At 33.5% G+C, this 15,925-nt stretch overlaps 2 protein-coding genes across 11 annotated transcripts; both read left to right on the forward strand.

The window, feature by feature from the left end:
• The first annotated feature begins 61 nt into the window (after positions 1–61).
• Positions 62–5,492, forward strand: LOC123897270. Of its 10 annotated transcripts, none has more exons than XM_045947840.1 (10): positions 103–709; positions 924–972; positions 1,069–1,135; positions 1,207–1,287; positions 1,588–1,668; positions 2,113–2,232; positions 2,318–2,420; positions 3,165–3,256; positions 4,454–4,868; positions 4,946–5,492. In XM_045947840.1, exons 6-9 carry the CDS (start codon positions 2,170–2,172, stop codon positions 4,826–4,828), a joined length of 633 nt encoding a protein of 210 aa, XP_045803796.1. In that variant the 5' UTR covers positions 103–709; positions 924–972; positions 1,069–1,135; positions 1,207–1,287; positions 1,588–1,668; positions 2,113–2,169; the 3' UTR covers positions 4,829–4,868; positions 4,946–5,492. The 10 variants fall into 10 exon arrangements, with proteins under 10 accessions (XP_045803798.1, XP_045803795.1, XP_045803796.1 ...); XM_045947841.1 differs by having other exon boundaries at positions 1,228–1,287; XM_045947844.1 differs by having other exon boundaries at positions 671–709; positions 905–972.
• Positions 5,493–10,332: 4,840 nt separating this feature from the next.
• On the forward strand, positions 10,333–15,701 carry LOC123898055. Its single transcript, XM_045948902.1, has 14 exons — positions 10,333–10,497; positions 11,371–11,649; positions 12,010–12,091; positions 12,215–12,318; positions 12,435–12,561; positions 12,812–12,906; positions 13,328–13,451; positions 13,557–13,637; positions 13,773–13,871; positions 13,972–14,151; positions 14,221–14,307; positions 14,430–14,483; positions 14,775–14,855; positions 14,984–15,701. The coding sequence occupies exons 2-14, from the start codon at positions 11,609–11,611 to the stop codon at positions 15,179–15,181; spliced, it is 1,353 nt and encodes a 450-aa protein (XP_045804858.1). The 5' UTR covers positions 10,333–10,497; positions 11,371–11,608; the 3' UTR covers positions 15,182–15,701.
• The last annotated feature ends 224 nt before the right edge of the window (positions 15,702–15,925 follow it).

Below are 15,925 nucleotides of genomic sequence, written 5' to 3' on the forward strand. Positions count from 1 at the left end.
CTGGTTTTGTGATTGCTGGTTTATGCAAACCATTGACACAAGTGGTTTATGGAAACAATTGTGATTTTATGATTACTTTCCCAATTTTTTTTCATTTGTGAAATTGTTTTCTCTCTCTTCCCCCCCTCTCTCTCTCTCTCTCGTACGCTCTCCCTCTTTCTCACGCTCTCCCTCTTTCTCATCATCCCACAGTTTCATCTCTCTCACTCCCCATCTCATCCTTCACCATAACATCCACCCCACAACCTCCACCACCATCTACGAATCAATCACTCGTCATGAGAGTGAGGGAGTGGCCGAGTGAGAGAAGATTTACCGGCGGGAGAGAAGTTCTGGCGAGGAGGAGGAGTTCCGGCCGAGAGAGTTCTTGTGGCCGTTTGTGGTGACACGGCGGTGCTTGGCAACGGCGGCGACAAAGCTTCTTGCTCCTTCTTTCCTCTGGTTCGATCTTAATTTCTATGCTCTGTTTATTTTTTATTTTTTTTCGATGTTTTCTTTTGTTGGTGAGGATGGTTGAAGATTGGAGGTGATGGTGATGTGTGGTGGTTATGGTAGATGGTGATGTATCTCCAAATTCATCTTTTAGATTTCATCTTTCTCAATTTGTCAATATTCATCTCTCTAATTGGTTCCATGGAAGGATAAAGCTCCTCCATGGAAGGATAAAGCTCCTCCATGAAATTTGATCTTTGGATGTCAATAAACTCAGGTGACTAGAAAAATCTCATCTCTCTTTCAAACTTTTTCGTTTTTATTTTATTTTTGCAGGAAGCATTCCAATGATAAAATTGAATTTTTATCAATTGGTTTATGCTTAATCAAACCCCAGATGAATTTTGTGTTATTTTGTGCAAAACAAAGACTTGCTTAATCTTTCGTTTTTTTAGTTTTCTTTCATATACAGATTTGTCTCTGTTTTGCAGCTAGGAAAATGGTGAAAACTGGCGACCACAACCTTTTTAATGGGAAGAGGTGAATGTTTTGCTATTCTATTTCTGTTGATTTAGATTAGATTTAACAAGAAAGTAGGTTATGTTGGACCTAATTATTTATTTTTGATGATTCAAGGTTATTATGTTTTTGAGTTTGATAAAATAGTTTCTCCTGCAAAATTGCACCAAATCCATTATCCAAGGTAGATTTTGGTGGTTTTGATTTTTGATTTTTATTTAGGTTTTCAATTTCTGTTTTGAATTTCTTTGTAAGATTTGGTGAATCTCACCGCAGCACGTGACGTCACTCCTCTCTCCATTAACCAATGTAGGAGAAGGAAGAAGAAATTCTAGGGTTAGTAGTACAACAAAATCAAACCTTCATTCCTCTTACAATTTGCTTTTCCAGTTTAATCTATACATTTATTTCAAATTCAACTGATTCTTTCTCATTTTCTCCATACATCCTCTTAAATCTCCATCTCCATTTTTAAATTTGTTTTTCAAATTTGTTCTTTTAACCATTCCTCAGTTAAAAACACTACACTAAGATTTTGGTGGTTTTGTAAGATTTGGTGAATCTCATTTATATTTTTCCTCTCAAATGTATTCTCATTTTATTCTCACCATTTGATTGCATGTTATATTTGAATAGGATTAGCACAGTTTCAGCAAGAGGAAGGGGAAGCTTTGCCAGAAAAACTCTCACACATGTCTTGATCCAGATGCTAGCAGAGTTAGTTGACCTCTTCTTTTTATCTTTTCTTTGAGACTTTCCCTATTGTGGGTTTAAGCATAGTGAGAGATAGAGAAAGACAATTGTGTGTGAAATGAGATAAATTCAGTCTTTTGTTTGTTTCTTCAATGTTTTAGCAATTGGAATTTGGTGATAATGGATTCTCTTGAATATTATAGTTTCTTTGTAAGATTTAGCTTCAGAAGCATATAAAAATATTTTTTTCCCATCTTCTGATTGATTAAAAATTGGATTTTTTTGGGGACAATTTGTGACTTTGATATAGGGAAGAGGCAGTTGTGGAGTGGAGTGTTTCAGAAATTATATATGTTGTTAGATCAGAAATTGAAGTAGATCATGGCTTCTGTAATTGGTTAAATGTCTCGGCTAGCGTTTCAATTTAGTACCCAAACTTATGTCATTATTTTTCCCCTTAATTTTTAGGTGGTTGAGAAAGTTGAAATTGAGTATCTACCAAAGAAGGTAGACCTATATGAAGGCATGGATGAAGAATTTAGAAAAATATTTGAGAAGTTTAGTTTCACTGATGTCGCTGCTTCCGAGGTAATGAATTGTTCTTAATTGTCTTTTCTCATTGCAACTTCTTTGTTTTATTGTTTTGATTAAAGGTTTTCTATTGTACTACTAGGAAACTGATAAGAAGGACGAGGTGGCAGAAAATGCAGTTACTAAAAAGAAGGCTGGTTCTGATTCTGACTCTGACGATGAAGAAAACGAGCAAGAAGAAAAAGGTATAGCAATGCGTAATATCATTATATAATCAATCAACCCAAATTCAGGGTTTAGGATAGAACTCGTGTAGTGTACTTGCAAATAGATATGAAATGTAACAATCATGATTAGCCATAAGCCTAACAATGATTATAAGACAAGCATGTAGTTGATTCATTATTACTTGATCAAGCTTATGTGAGCATTTATCAATACCTTGCTGTACAGATGTGTTGGTGTTTTTGCTTATTATTTTAAGAAAATTGCATCTTTTCATAATTATGTTTGTGTTTGGTGGATATGTGAAGATTATATTTAAAGACATATGTTAGTGTTCCTTGCTAATTTATTGTTCCATGTTTTTAGTTTGGATTTGAGTGCTATTGAATCCTGATTTTTCATCACTCATGGTTTCCTCTGTTTATGTCCATGCTGCTTGGCCAAACTTATGTGATGTGTTAATGTTTCTTGCATTTTTAATCTACACTGAGATAACCTCTAAATAGTGCCTGCATATATGTCTATTTTACTTTGTTCATTATTACTGGCAATAGTTCTCAAGACCAACCAAAATAATTTCATCGTCTATCTTTTATAATAGATGCACCAGTCCTTTTAGTTTTGTGTATCCTTAAGATCTTATCATCAATTAAAATAAACCATCTTTATGATCAAGATAATCTATACTTGCTATTAAATTATGCTATCCATACTAACTTCAACTTTTCATTTTGATAATTTGCATATTCTTTTATATTATATAGATATGAACCATCGCTACAACAAGACACATCCTGACATTCGTCCTTTTTCCATGATGACAAGAACAGGGTATATGGAGTACAATCCCATGAAGGTAAGCAATGCTGTTTTTTTTTTGGATGTTTTTTGGGTACCAAGTATGTAGTTGTAGTAAAAAATTGTGAGGGTGTTTTATCCAAGACATTCTTAATTGACATACTTGAATGAGCTCATAGTGATTATTTCCAGCTTGAATGAGCTGTTTTGTTTTGTTGTTCATTTCATGGCCTTTCCATTCTCTTGCTTTTAATAGACATTTTTAATTTCCAGAACTGAATGATCTCATAGTGTGTCTTATCAGTCTGATCTATCTATTTTGCTTTGTTGATCATTTCATGGCCTTTTCATTTCCTTGCTGTTAATATTGTGATAATTGTGTTAATGGATGTCAACTTATACATTATATTTCAAAATAAGCTAGCATGCTTAAATGAACTCAGATTTACCTAACTTGGTCTATACACATCACTTCTTTGATCATTTCATACTATAAGACAAGATAGGGTGTAGTATTTTACACAAATCATTTTTAATTACCAATTTGAGTGAACTCAACCTTGCTAATGGCCTCTTCATTGACACATTGATTTCTAAATAAGTTAGCAAATATATTGTGAACATTTTAGCCAACTTTCATCCATTCTCCCCCTCTTAGTGCTGTGGTTATAATGTAGAAGTCAGCAAGTGTATCTCTATGCATCACACCCTTAAAATGACAAATATGAACAATATTAACAATTTGTCTGCAAATTGAAGCTGCATCTCTTTCACTGTATTTCCCTTTAGCAATTTAGCAATAATCCTAAAGTTGATCACCAACACAAAGTTCCATAACAACATGAAATGATTTTTTATCCTCATAAGCACCTTTAAATTCAACAATATTTGGTTTTCCACTCATATGTTGCATGATTTGAATCTCTTTCTTTATTTCTTCTTTTTTCGGCTTTACTAACAAATTTTCAGTTTGGAATTGACTTGCAAGCATAGATAAGTCACACCACATTTTCCTCTCCCTAATTCTTCCCCAAGTTTGTAAATTTTCTTGCATCTTCAAATTGTTTACCTAGGATTGTGTCTGTATCTGGTCTTTTAACATCAAACTGTTCACCTAGGATTGTGTTTGCATCTGGTCTTTTTGTGTTTGGCCTTTTAATATCAAATTCTTTACCTATTTAGCATATATTTTGCTTTGTTGGACATTTAAAGGTCTCTTCATTCTCTTCCTCTTAATATTGTGGTTATTATGTAGAATCGAGGGAAACTACCAGAAATTTATGCACGTGTCATTGGTCAGTACATTGGTGATACAGTTTTCTTACAGGACATCAACGAAAATCAAATCCAAGTAGCTGTACTCAAAAAGAACAATTCAGAAATTTATTTAACTCATGGTTGGTCTCGATTGAGAGATTTCTATAACATCAATGCTGGTGCTTGGATTACTCTTTTGTTGATCAGTCCTTTTGTTTTTTTCATCCGGGTTCGATACATTACTGGCATGGAGATCACCTATCCTCATAAAACTCCTCCATATAAGCTAATGTTGGAAAAACCTTTCCTTGAAGCAACTTCAAATGGACCTATTCCCTACTTTGTTCTCCCAAAAGTTTTTTCACAGTCTTGAGAAAACTCTCACTATTCCTGATGTCCAAACTGGGACTTTGGTATGTTTCATTTCTCATGCTACAAGATCATCAATACTTTTTATTCATCACTAAAATGTTGTTTAATTATTCAACAGACGCATTGGAGAGGTTTCTGTCAAAATGCATTACCTAATGAGGAGACTCAACTCAGATTAATTGATTGGCTTGGTAATACATGGAATCACTGTGATCTCAAGTTTGTCAATAGTCCTTATATCAGCTGTAAGATTTCAGGCCAATGGGGTGATGTTTGCAAGGTGCATAATTTGGCTAAGGATGTAATTGTTAAATTTGGCGTCACCGAGGCATCCAACAATAGGACCATCTACTTTAAGCTCGCTCCTTTCATTGGTGTTAGAACTACCCTACATGCTCCTTCAACATCCAGCAACCGGAAGAAATTCTACCAGAGCCAGCACTATTACATGCTCTAGATTTCCTACTACCTATCTTTTGGAACTTTTTATGTAATATGTGGAACAAAATTGAATTTGTCTGCTTTTTGAGGTTCTTCATCTTGCTTAGAGTGTAACTCTCTAACAAAGACATGCTCTTTTAAATGCCATTTTGGACTATTTTAGTTACTATGCTTTGTAGGGAATATTATGATATAAATGACATTTTGGACTATTTTGATCAAAACCATATAGTTCTTTTTAGCTTAGGAAATGTTATGATATAAATGACATTTTGTACTATTTTGATCAAAACCATATAGTTCTTTTTAGCTTACTTTGATTCATATCGACCATGATTGGCAACGACCATGGTTGTTATATAAATGAGGTCACTACAAACCCGTGCATCGCACGGGTCGGTTACTAGTTTGATATATTGTTTTGCAAGATTTCTCAATGTAACCTTCTACATAAAAATGGTTGAGGAAGAGTTCACTATTGGTTATTTTTGCATTTGATGCATAAACCTGAAGCAAAAAAATAATATTGGGTTCAAGTAGTTTAGTGGCTAGACATTCCACCTTAAAGGTTAATAATTGAAATGAAACCCTAACTCCTGCATCTAATAATGCAATGTCCCTACCAACTCAGGTAGCCTCACGGGAACTGAAGCAAAGTTTTATTAAGATTAAAATTTAATAACAGTTTGGGTAAAGAATTTCAACGTTTATATATGACAATAGAATATAATTGTTATTGTTATAAATGGAAGTTAATATGAAAATATTAAATTCACTTGAATGTTCATAATTCTAGCATAACTTCCTTAGTCATTATTATAAATACTTTATTGCATCTGTAAAAAAAAAAATGTTATTGCAAGGTGTTTTCTTATCAACGTTTCAAAATATAATGGCAACCTGCATCAATCATTTCTTTTTTACCTTCTTAATTATCTGCATTGCTTCAGCCATGGTTACAGGTATCAAACTATTTTTATAATTTATCTTTGTTACATTTTCTATGAAAATATCTGGATCGAAGAATTCGAAATCGGGTATAAATTATAATATCATCGTCTAAGTTTAAAGAAGCATGTTTTTATGAAAAATATATATCGTAAGGATTGAGTACTCCTTCCTTATACAATTTTGCTTATAAAAAAAAATGTTTGAAATGCACAAAAAAAAATTACTATGGAATATTAGATTATAAGCCAAATGCATCGATGAATCCTTTAAGTTTTGCAATTGTAATAGTTAGATTATTTAAGTTTTTTAGGTAATAAATATGTCATTTAAGTTTTTCAACTAACAAATAGGTCCTTTTAAGTTTTTAATTTGTTGTACGTACCGTTATCCTTCCTTCCGGTTGGGCCTCAATTTTTTGGGCCTCATGGTTCGCATCAGGTTGAACCTTAAACTCATCATGGTTAATATCAAAATTAACGGTCACGCCAGTGATTTTGTAAATGTAAGATAACTGAAATGGTAACATTGCAACAAATTATAAACTTAAAGACTTATTTATTATCGTGAAAAACTTAAAATGTAACTGTTGTAAACGCGAAACTCAAAGTATTCTAAATTTGGCCTAGATTATATGTCTAACTATGTTTTATTGATTTCAGGAGAAGTAGTTAAACTGCCAAAGAAGACATTTTGCTTTCGTTATGAAAGCTGTCTAGGAGGTTTGTCTACATCATGTAGTGAACATTGTATTCTAAATATGGGAAGACCTGGTGGGCATTGTGTACCAGACAACAAGATATGTTGTTGCAACTAGACCCTGGAGAAATTTATATATTTGATGATTGTATTATATGATATGATTGTTCAAGTATATATGTCAAACATAAGATCTGATATTTTTTCTTATTTTTATACTAAATAAATTATTTTATCCGTGTGATTTGAGACAGACCCTAATACTCTTACGGAATCAGATCCCCGATTATAATCAGTCACCCTCCTGTCCACAATCCAACGGTTAAGAGTTAAAAAAGTAACAATGGTGTAGAAGAGAGAAAAAACGTGCGGACCGAGATCAATCCAATGGTTTGGATTAGCGCAAGACGGATCCATGGCAGAGAAGCAACAGAAGAGTATCGGGATCCATACTCTTACCAAACTTAAACGAAATTGATTAGATTAAAGGTTCTCTTTGGTAAAAAAAATATCGGATAAGGTAGCTTATAGCGAATAAGCTAGCTAATTGAATTTATAGTGTTTAGTAAAATTAGCTGTTGAACTATCTTATCAGTATGAAATGACATACAGAAGATATGTTTAATTAATATTTAAATTTTTTCAAGTAAGATGTCAAGGGTAAAATTGAAAAGAAAGATGATAAGGTATAAACTCATAAGCTATTTAAAATAGCTTTTAAAAAAAAACTATAAATACTTTTTAAAAAACGTTTATGAAACAGTGCTAATAGCTTTTTTTTTACTAAATAAAAGGTATTCATTCATTCAAATTTATTAGAGTACATCGATGCAATACAAATTGAAAATGGATAAATCTGCGAACAAACTCACGGCATCCGTGTTAATAGCATAAAACGGCATATTGCATAAGCCTACATATTTGACTATATATATTGAAGTTTCCGGAATATTCATGCCTCCGGATCTGTAGTGTTGATGGCACAAAAGTCATTGATTGGATCTGCACTGAATCAACTTTAATCCTTCAACCTGAAACAAATGAATACCGTACCAAGACGGGATAACAATACTCTGTACTAAGACGGTATAACAATACACCGCACTAAGACGGACAAATCAAAACAAAGGATGATAAAATCACAAAAACAAACAAAAGAAATACTAAATATATATGTGGAAATTGTTGAATGTGTTAGTTGTGTTGTTGGAGATTGTTTGAAGTCCCAGATTGCTTAGATTCCCGGGATGTGAAGTGTATAAATATGTGAGGGCAACGTCACCTTTTGAGCTAGCTTTTGGGGATGAGATCCAAGCATATTTAACATCGTATCAGAGCGGGTTAAGGATTGCAATGTGGGCACTTGACCCAGGACCACGATAGGCGGGAGGGTGGGTGTTGAATGTGTTAGTTATGTTGTTGGAGATTGTTTGAAGTCCCACATTGCTTAGATTCTCGGAATGTGAAGTGTATAAATATGTGAGGGCAACCTCACCTTTTGAGTTAGCTTTTGAGGATGAGATCCAAGCATATTTAACAGAAATCACACTTATTTAATTAAAATAGAAGAAAAACAATTTGGGGGTGATTTTAGGCCTAAATTTATCTTAAATCACCTCTCTCTAGTAAGAAGAGAGAAAGTTGTGACGGCTAGGGTTTGAGGAGGAGGAGAGGAGAGAAGAAGTTCATATAGTGCTAATAGCTTATAAACTATAAACTCAATATTTGATCTTACCATAGTCTAAATGAATTTTATAGGAGTACATTTTTTTGAACAAATTTTATAGGAGTATATTTAAAACAGTAATGCTATATAGCAGGACTGATTCAGGGCTTCGTCTAAATAGCACGAGCGCCACTTATTTAATTTGCTGCTTGCAAAGCCTTTGTTACTTACGGCATGACACTTTTGTATTAATTTTTTTTGGTAGAGCACTTTTGTATTAAAATAAATATTTGGTCCCTCAAATATTTTTATCCCTATTTTTAATTAACTTTTAGGTGCTTTCATATTTGAGAATGGTTTTTTTTTTTCTTTTTCAAATTATCTAGTGATTAGAAATTTACTTTTAAGGTGGGTAAGTGAGCCGAAATGACCAGGGTTCGAACCCGGCCCCAACATATATAATGCAATGTTCCTATCAACTGAGATAAGCTTATGAGACTTAGAATATATTTTTATTCATGTTTATAATATTATAAGAATCTCTAATACAAAAAATTTATAATTGTTTAACATAAGATTAATTATTTATGAATTTTTAAGCGCAAAAAACTAAAAAACTCATATTTAAATTTATCCCTTATTTAAATAATTTATTTTTCTGCGAGATAGATTTCTTTAATATATTAAATATGAACATAGAAAAAAAAATTTAAATTTCGAATGACAAATAAGAGTTGGCTAAAAAGTATAAATTAACCGTAAATTATGACAAGAAATATTTTAGAGACCAAAATTTGTTAAAATTTTTTTGAGGACTAAAAATAAATTTGAGATATTTTTAAGGACCAAAATTTGAGAAGCATAAATTAATTGCCAACTACCAAAGGTAAAACATTGGTCTTTTGGGTGTATAGGCGCACTGCAACATGTGTCGTGCTTGAGACGACAAAATGTCGTCGTGCACTCAAGCATTTTCCATTTAAAATAGACGAGTAATTTAATTGACACGAGTAATGAGAGAGATGTTACGATCAATAATATGTTGCACTATCAGTATTATTATTGGACATCATCTTAATCTAAACATTAATCTCGCAATAATACGGATATTTGAATATTTTATATAGTATTTGCTATTTATTTTTTTGTTTTTCACATCTAGTTGAATTTGGTTCGGGGTCAGTTCTGGCATCAAGTGATTCCAGCTCCCTCCCGATTTGCAGTTGCGGGGGATCGAACTGCGGTCCTCCCTATCAAGTTCAGCGTTAATCACCACTTAACCAAGTCACCAACTAAGTATTTGCTATTTTCTCTAGGTAAAGTGGAAAAAGACTGATGCATAAACAACTAATTAAAAAACATTTCGGTTCGTCCACAAATCCTAACTTAATCGATAGAGATGTCGAAATTGTTAGTGTCGGACTCAGGATCGGGGTTCGAAACCCGATCACTCCATTTTGTGTGTGTGAATTTTCAATGCCTTTATTATTTCGTTTATCAACAAAAAAAAAAACACTTTGGTCCATAAAAAGTAATGTAAAAAGTTCATTAATCACTTAAATTATCTTAGTCGTAACAAGTTTTGAAATATGAGACTGCCCTCTCAACATGAATATTAATTAATTAATTAAAGGACAAACCACAATTATATTCTGGTATAATTAGTTGCTTTTATACCGTTGAAAAAAAGAACGTGCTATGCTCTTATAATTTCCTATGAATTAAAAAACAACACAAAAGCAAAAAATATTAAGGAAAACAAACTCCACCTGGCTGCTTAAGGTTTAAGGTTTGTGTTGTGTCTCTCTTTCCTCTCCGATTATTCCTCTTTACTCACCAAAACTTCAAACAAACCAAAAAAAAAATATAAAACTTTCTTCTTCATACAACCATTTCTGGGTTTCTTCTTCCTTCTGGTATACTTTTTTTTATTGCTTATTGTAATAAATATTTTTGTCTTGTTTCTGAATGTGCATTCTGTTGTTTTCTTCATCATGGTATATAAAATTTCCTGTTTTAAATTTGGAATCATACAATACAATGTTATGAAGCACAGACACGGACACCGGACACGGACACCTTGATAACGATTATAATTTGAGAAAATGACATAATTCAATGTAATGTCGGACACCGACGCGACGACGCGTGTCCGACACTGGGACACGCCTAATGTAAGGAGTGTTCGTGATTCATAATATTATATTATCTTGTTTACACCACATTCTTATTTTGTAAGCTTTACAATTTCATACATTTTATTGTTCATTTTTCTTTTTCTCATCTGGAACTGTTTCATTGGATTCACATGTACCCTTTAATCAAACTTTGAATTTTTTTTCACCTTGAATTACGTTTCTGTAATAATGGTAGGAAAAAAGGGAGGTGGGGGGTTAAATGTTTGAGGGTTTGTATGGTTTTGCAAAATTTTGAAGACATTTGGATCTTAAAATGCTTTTACCTTATAGGTTGGTCATGCTAAACAGTGTCTCAGGGCAATGATTAAGGAAACAAAAATGAAAACAAAAGCAAAAGTTTTAGGTAAGTAGAAAAGATTCGTTTTTAAAATTTCAAGGCATTGAATGTATTACTTTCAAGATTAAATTACCATTTTTGTATCCTTAACCATTGGCTCGAGGACACTGATTAACATTTCCCTTTGGTTTTCCTTTTTCTCACTTTCTCATATGATTACTTTGGACCAGCTAGATTCCTTTTGCATTGTTTTACACTTTGCGTCAATTGATTCAAAATTTCACCTTTTTATGGTGTTGTTTGTTTTGTTACAGGAATAGAACATTAGTAGATTATGTTGGAAATGGATATTGATGCGCTTAATTAGTGTCCGGCATCGAAATTATGAAGGTGGAGTAAGGTTCTTTGTTATCCTAGGAGGACTTAGACGCATGCAGTTCACTTAGTTTCATTAAGAAATGGGACAGAATTGACTGATCTTCTCAGAGACTTCGCTGTAATTCTATTCCCATCAAGCGGAGCTGCTCTGAGAAAAGTACATGTATAAGCAAGATGATTGACCAATTCATCAGTTTCGTTATTCGGCCTCCAAGGTATTATGTTCTCTTCTACTTGTTGACGGTTTGACATTACTTGTTTTGCATTCGAAACTTGACAATTAAGTAACTTGTGATCGATATTGTCAATGAGGAATTGAGTGTTCAAACTAGTAGATTCTTTTCATTTTACTGAAATTTACATTATACCGTAATGTGTTCGAATTTCAAATGAGAAGTCCGCAATCATGTTTGAAGAACTATTAGACTTAAATTTAGTCTTTTTACGAATTTTTTGTAATCAAATCGTGTTGTACTTAACTAAATGCCACAGCATCCATTGCTCAACTTTTGTGTTTTTTTTAAGCCAATCAAGTTACAGTTTCGGTGTATCTATCTACTGTGTCACATATACAGGGTTGACTACGATCCAGATCAGTACCTATGGGAAAGGGAATTCATCCTTGGGGGAAGAAAATTCCAAAGGAAGGATTTAGAGGCAAGTATGGACATGTTTCAAATGATACTACACTTACTATTGTCCGTTTTCGGAAGTTACTTAATGATTACAACTTTCGACAGTTTGTTTATTTTCTTAGTTTTTCTTAATAAAACCTTGCAGCTCAAGAATGCTAGAGGATATACTTTGCAATGTAGTCATTACCTCCCTTCTTCTGTCCCTGAAGATATTTCTCTTCCTTGTGTAATATATTGCCATGGAAATAGGTATTTCATTTTTTGTCAACACTGCTATCCCTTCTCTTTAGAGTCTATATGATTCGGAATTATAATTATAAGTACATTAGGATACTAAATGTGTGTACTTATGTACAATTATGCAGTGGATGTAGGGCAGACGCCAATGAAGCTGCTGTTATTCTTCTTCCGTCAAATATAACTGTTTTTACGCTTGATTTCTCGGGATCAGGCTTATCTGATGGTGAACATGTTAGCCTTGGCTGGCATGAGGTAAGTTGCATATTTTTGCATATATTAATTTCTTTAATTAGTTTTCATCATTACATCTTATAAGCATCTAAATAAGTAGTCTCTTCAGTTTTACATCTTTTAGGAACCAACAATGAAACACATTCATAAACTGGCATGCTTGTATGTAATATTTCTGCATGTTCTCTCATGTTTAGTTTAACTTTCCAGTCATTTTTTTGTGTAAAAAACTTGTAAACTCTTTTTGTTTCTCTCTTTCTATATGCTACAGAAAGAAGACCTCAGGATGGTGGTGGCATATTTAAGAAGTGACAAACAGGTATCTCGTATAGGTCTCTGGGGACGATCAATGGGTGCTGTCACTAGGTATCACATCTTCTACCAACTTATTTATATTCTTTTTTTTTTCTGGCCAAGTAGCCTAGTGGCTAGAAATTCAACCTTAAAAGTGAATAAGTGGAGTGTTTGAGGTTCAAACCCCGGCCTTTGCATATATAATGTGATGTCCCTACCAACTGAGCTAAGCTCACTGGGACATATTCTAATTGTACATAAACAAGGAAAGAAGACTAGTTTTTCTCTTCGTTTTTACTTTTTAGAGAGATTGAAAGAAGAGAGAAAAGGAACTTACATACTCGCGCATACATATACTATTGAATAGATAGAATTTAAACTTTTATATGCCTTGAAAAAATGTTTCTATACCTAAGACTTCAATGCTGAGCCACCTGTGTGCGAGATTATCCTGTGTAATTGACGTCTCACTTTGCTTTGGTATGATATATAGCCTTCTTTATGGAGCTGAAGATCCTTCTATTGCTGGAATGGTATTGGATAGTGCCTTTTCAAACTTATATGACTTAATGCTGGAGCTTGTTGATGTCTATAAAATTCGACTTCCGAAGTTCACTGTAATCTTTCCCTCCCTCCCCACTTCTATCTGAATCTATGTGCAGAAGTGATTCTTTATTTTGGTTTAAAAGTCTGAGATTTTGCTGTATTTGGTTCATTGTTAGGTTAAAATGGTTGTACAATATATGCGGCGAGTTATTGAGAAGAAAGCAAAGTTTGATATTATGGACCTTAACTGTTTGCAGGTATTGATCGTTGCTTTAGTTCTGCAGTTTCAAGTGTGTGATTAGTGTTAACATTTATTTTTTAATGTACAAATTGTTAAGTATAGTTATATCCTTTCCATAGCTTTCTTAGAGTAATGATTTAAAAGCTTACAGGCAGCTCCGAAGACATTCATTCCTGCTTTATTTGGACATGGTACCGATGACGAATTTGTTCAGCCTCACCACTCTGATCTTATCTTTGAATCATATGCGGTATTATTTCAAACATTTGACCAAATGTTTATAAAGAAATTTACAGTTTTGCACTCTCTTCACATAAACTAAACATCGAACTTGGCCTCTAAACTTGTAGGGAGATAAAAATATCATAAAATTTGACGGTGATCACAACTCCACCCGACCACGGATCTTCTTTGATTCAGTTTGTATTTTTTTCTACGATGTCCTCCGCCCTCCTCGCATTCCTAGAGGTCGTAGGTTTGAGAAATATTACAGTTTGAGGGATACAAAAATCGGTTCTGTTGTGAATGAGGTAATTAAGCTTTATTATGCAAGGTTTCGTTTAATAATAGACATTAACTTGGTCTTGTTATCTTTATAGGGCCTATTATATGATTTAATATCAAATATGCGGAATGCAACTATTGATGCTGCTAGTTCATCTTCTGGAATTCCATCCATAGCATCAGTTAGTGAACTTCTTTAAGGAATCACTCCAATGACCGTTAGAATAAGACAGCTCTTCAATCTGTCGATGAAATTTTCTTCCAAAAGCTTTTTCGTTTAATTCGTGAATTGCTTGTAATGCAGGAGTCTATGATTCGAGACATGACATATGGCTATGGTGAACCTGCAGATTCAAAGGTGATTTTGTTTAAATCCCGTCTTTGAAATTAAGAAAATTTTAAGCGCGTTTTTAACCTGTAGGCCACACTATTCGAAACAAATTATCAGTTCATGTAACCTATTATACATTAGTTTTTCAAGATGAAATGTATATCATACAGTTCAAATGTGGATTATGTTTAGAGACCATGAGCAATTGTTTGTTATCTCCATGCCGATTTTGTGTGGTAATTGTTTGTTATCAACCTCGATCGTGGCTTAAACTATTTTGATCTCTAAGTTCTGAAAATACTTTTAATGATTCTGCAGGATGAGCAAAATTTTCCAAATGAAGATTTTTTCTCATATTGTAGCTCAAGAGAAAGCTGGGGTGATGATATTGATTCTGAGGTCTCTCTCTCTCTCTCTCTCTCTCTCTCTCTCTCTCTCTCTCTCTCTCTCTCTCTCATGCATGCATGCACACACATTTGACATAAGATAGCTTACTGATATGTCCATGATACCGAAATATTCTACAGGTATATGCAACACCTATGGGAAGCATGAGAGAATTGGCAGAACCAAAAGAAGTTGAAAAGAATCAAAAGAAGAAGAAAAAGAAAGCTGAAACAGTTAAAAAGAAACTTAAACCTGACAAATTTGAGAGGTTGGAGTCCTTCAGTAGACGCCTGCGGCTCTGCATGGGATCTTGCCATCGAAGACACCAATCCTCTTGATCGATTTTGTGTCTTCATCGAACGTCATTTGTTTTCATAACATCAATGTAAATATGTAATAATGCAATATACAATGTTAAGCCAGTCCATGAAATTCAACTTGTATGTAGCTTGGTTGGTTATCTTGTAGGAAATATTTAACATGTTTGTGTAAATATTGATTATTATTTCTGGCTATACTTTCGATATTCTTTTTTTTTTGTGGCGTGAATTTGATGCGTCTGTTTACCGCCTTTCCATAAATTTTCAGCCTGCTGTTTTGGCTAATGTGACAATTTTTAAGATTCATGGAGCATTAAAGTTTGCTGCATTCACATTGTGATAATGTATTTCAGGTTTATTCAGTTGTCACAATTCATGCAAATGTTACTCCTTTTAAATAGTATTAAGAAAGGAGATTGATATTTTCAGTTGAAACTCCCATTTTCTTTCTTTTATTTTTTCTAAACTATTAGTAACGGAGGTAGTATAGTTTTTGTCCAAAATACTCTACCAAAAGTTAACTCCTCTCGACACCCTCTCCCTTTCCCGCCCATCTCCCGACAGGCTCTCCTCCAACCTTAGGCACTCCCCCCTTTCAACTATGCCCCCTAAACCACGGCGCAAAAGTTTATAAATGAATTATTACATGCAAGAAAATTGGAATAGAAAAAGAAAAGCCAAACGTTGAATAAAATTATGGATGAATTCTAAGATCCAATAGAGGGTAGCAACCCCCTAATTGAAGGAAACTATATGTGCAAT

This window comes from Trifolium pratense, linkage group LG7, assembly GCF_020283565.1.
Source record: "Trifolium pratense cultivar HEN17-A07 linkage group LG7, ARS_RC_1.1, whole genome shotgun sequence".
Classification (NCBI taxonomy): Eukaryota; Viridiplantae; Streptophyta; class Magnoliopsida; order Fabales; family Fabaceae; genus Trifolium; species Trifolium pratense.

What these genes read in the sequence shown, in the direction of transcription:
- LOC123897270 (XM_045947842.1), top strand. Translation starts at nt 2,170, where the DNA reads ATGGATGAAGAATTTAGAAAAATATTTGAGAAGTTTAGTTTCACTGAT. An exon ending in CTGATGTCGCTGCTTCCGAG is followed by an intron (nt 2,233 to 2,317) that starts GTAATGAATTGT and finishes TTGTACTACTAG; the next exon opens with GAAACTGATAAGAAGGACGA. An exon ending in AAACGAGCAAGAAGAAAAAG is followed by an intron (nt 2,421 to 3,164) that starts GTATAGCAATGC and finishes TATATTATATAG; the next exon opens with ATATGAACCATCGCTACAAC.
- LOC123898055 (XM_045948902.1), top strand. Translation starts at nt 11,609, where the DNA reads ATGATTGACCAATTCATCAGTTTCGTTATTCGGCCTCCAAG. An exon ending in TTCGTTATTCGGCCTCCAAG is followed by an intron (nt 11,650 to 12,009) that starts GTATTATGTTCT and finishes TCACATATACAG; the next exon opens with GGTTGACTACGATCCAGATC. An exon ending in GTGATGATATTGATTCTGAG is followed by an intron (nt 14,856 to 14,983) that starts GTCTCTCTCTCT and finishes AATATTCTACAG; the next exon opens with GTATATGCAACACCTATGGG.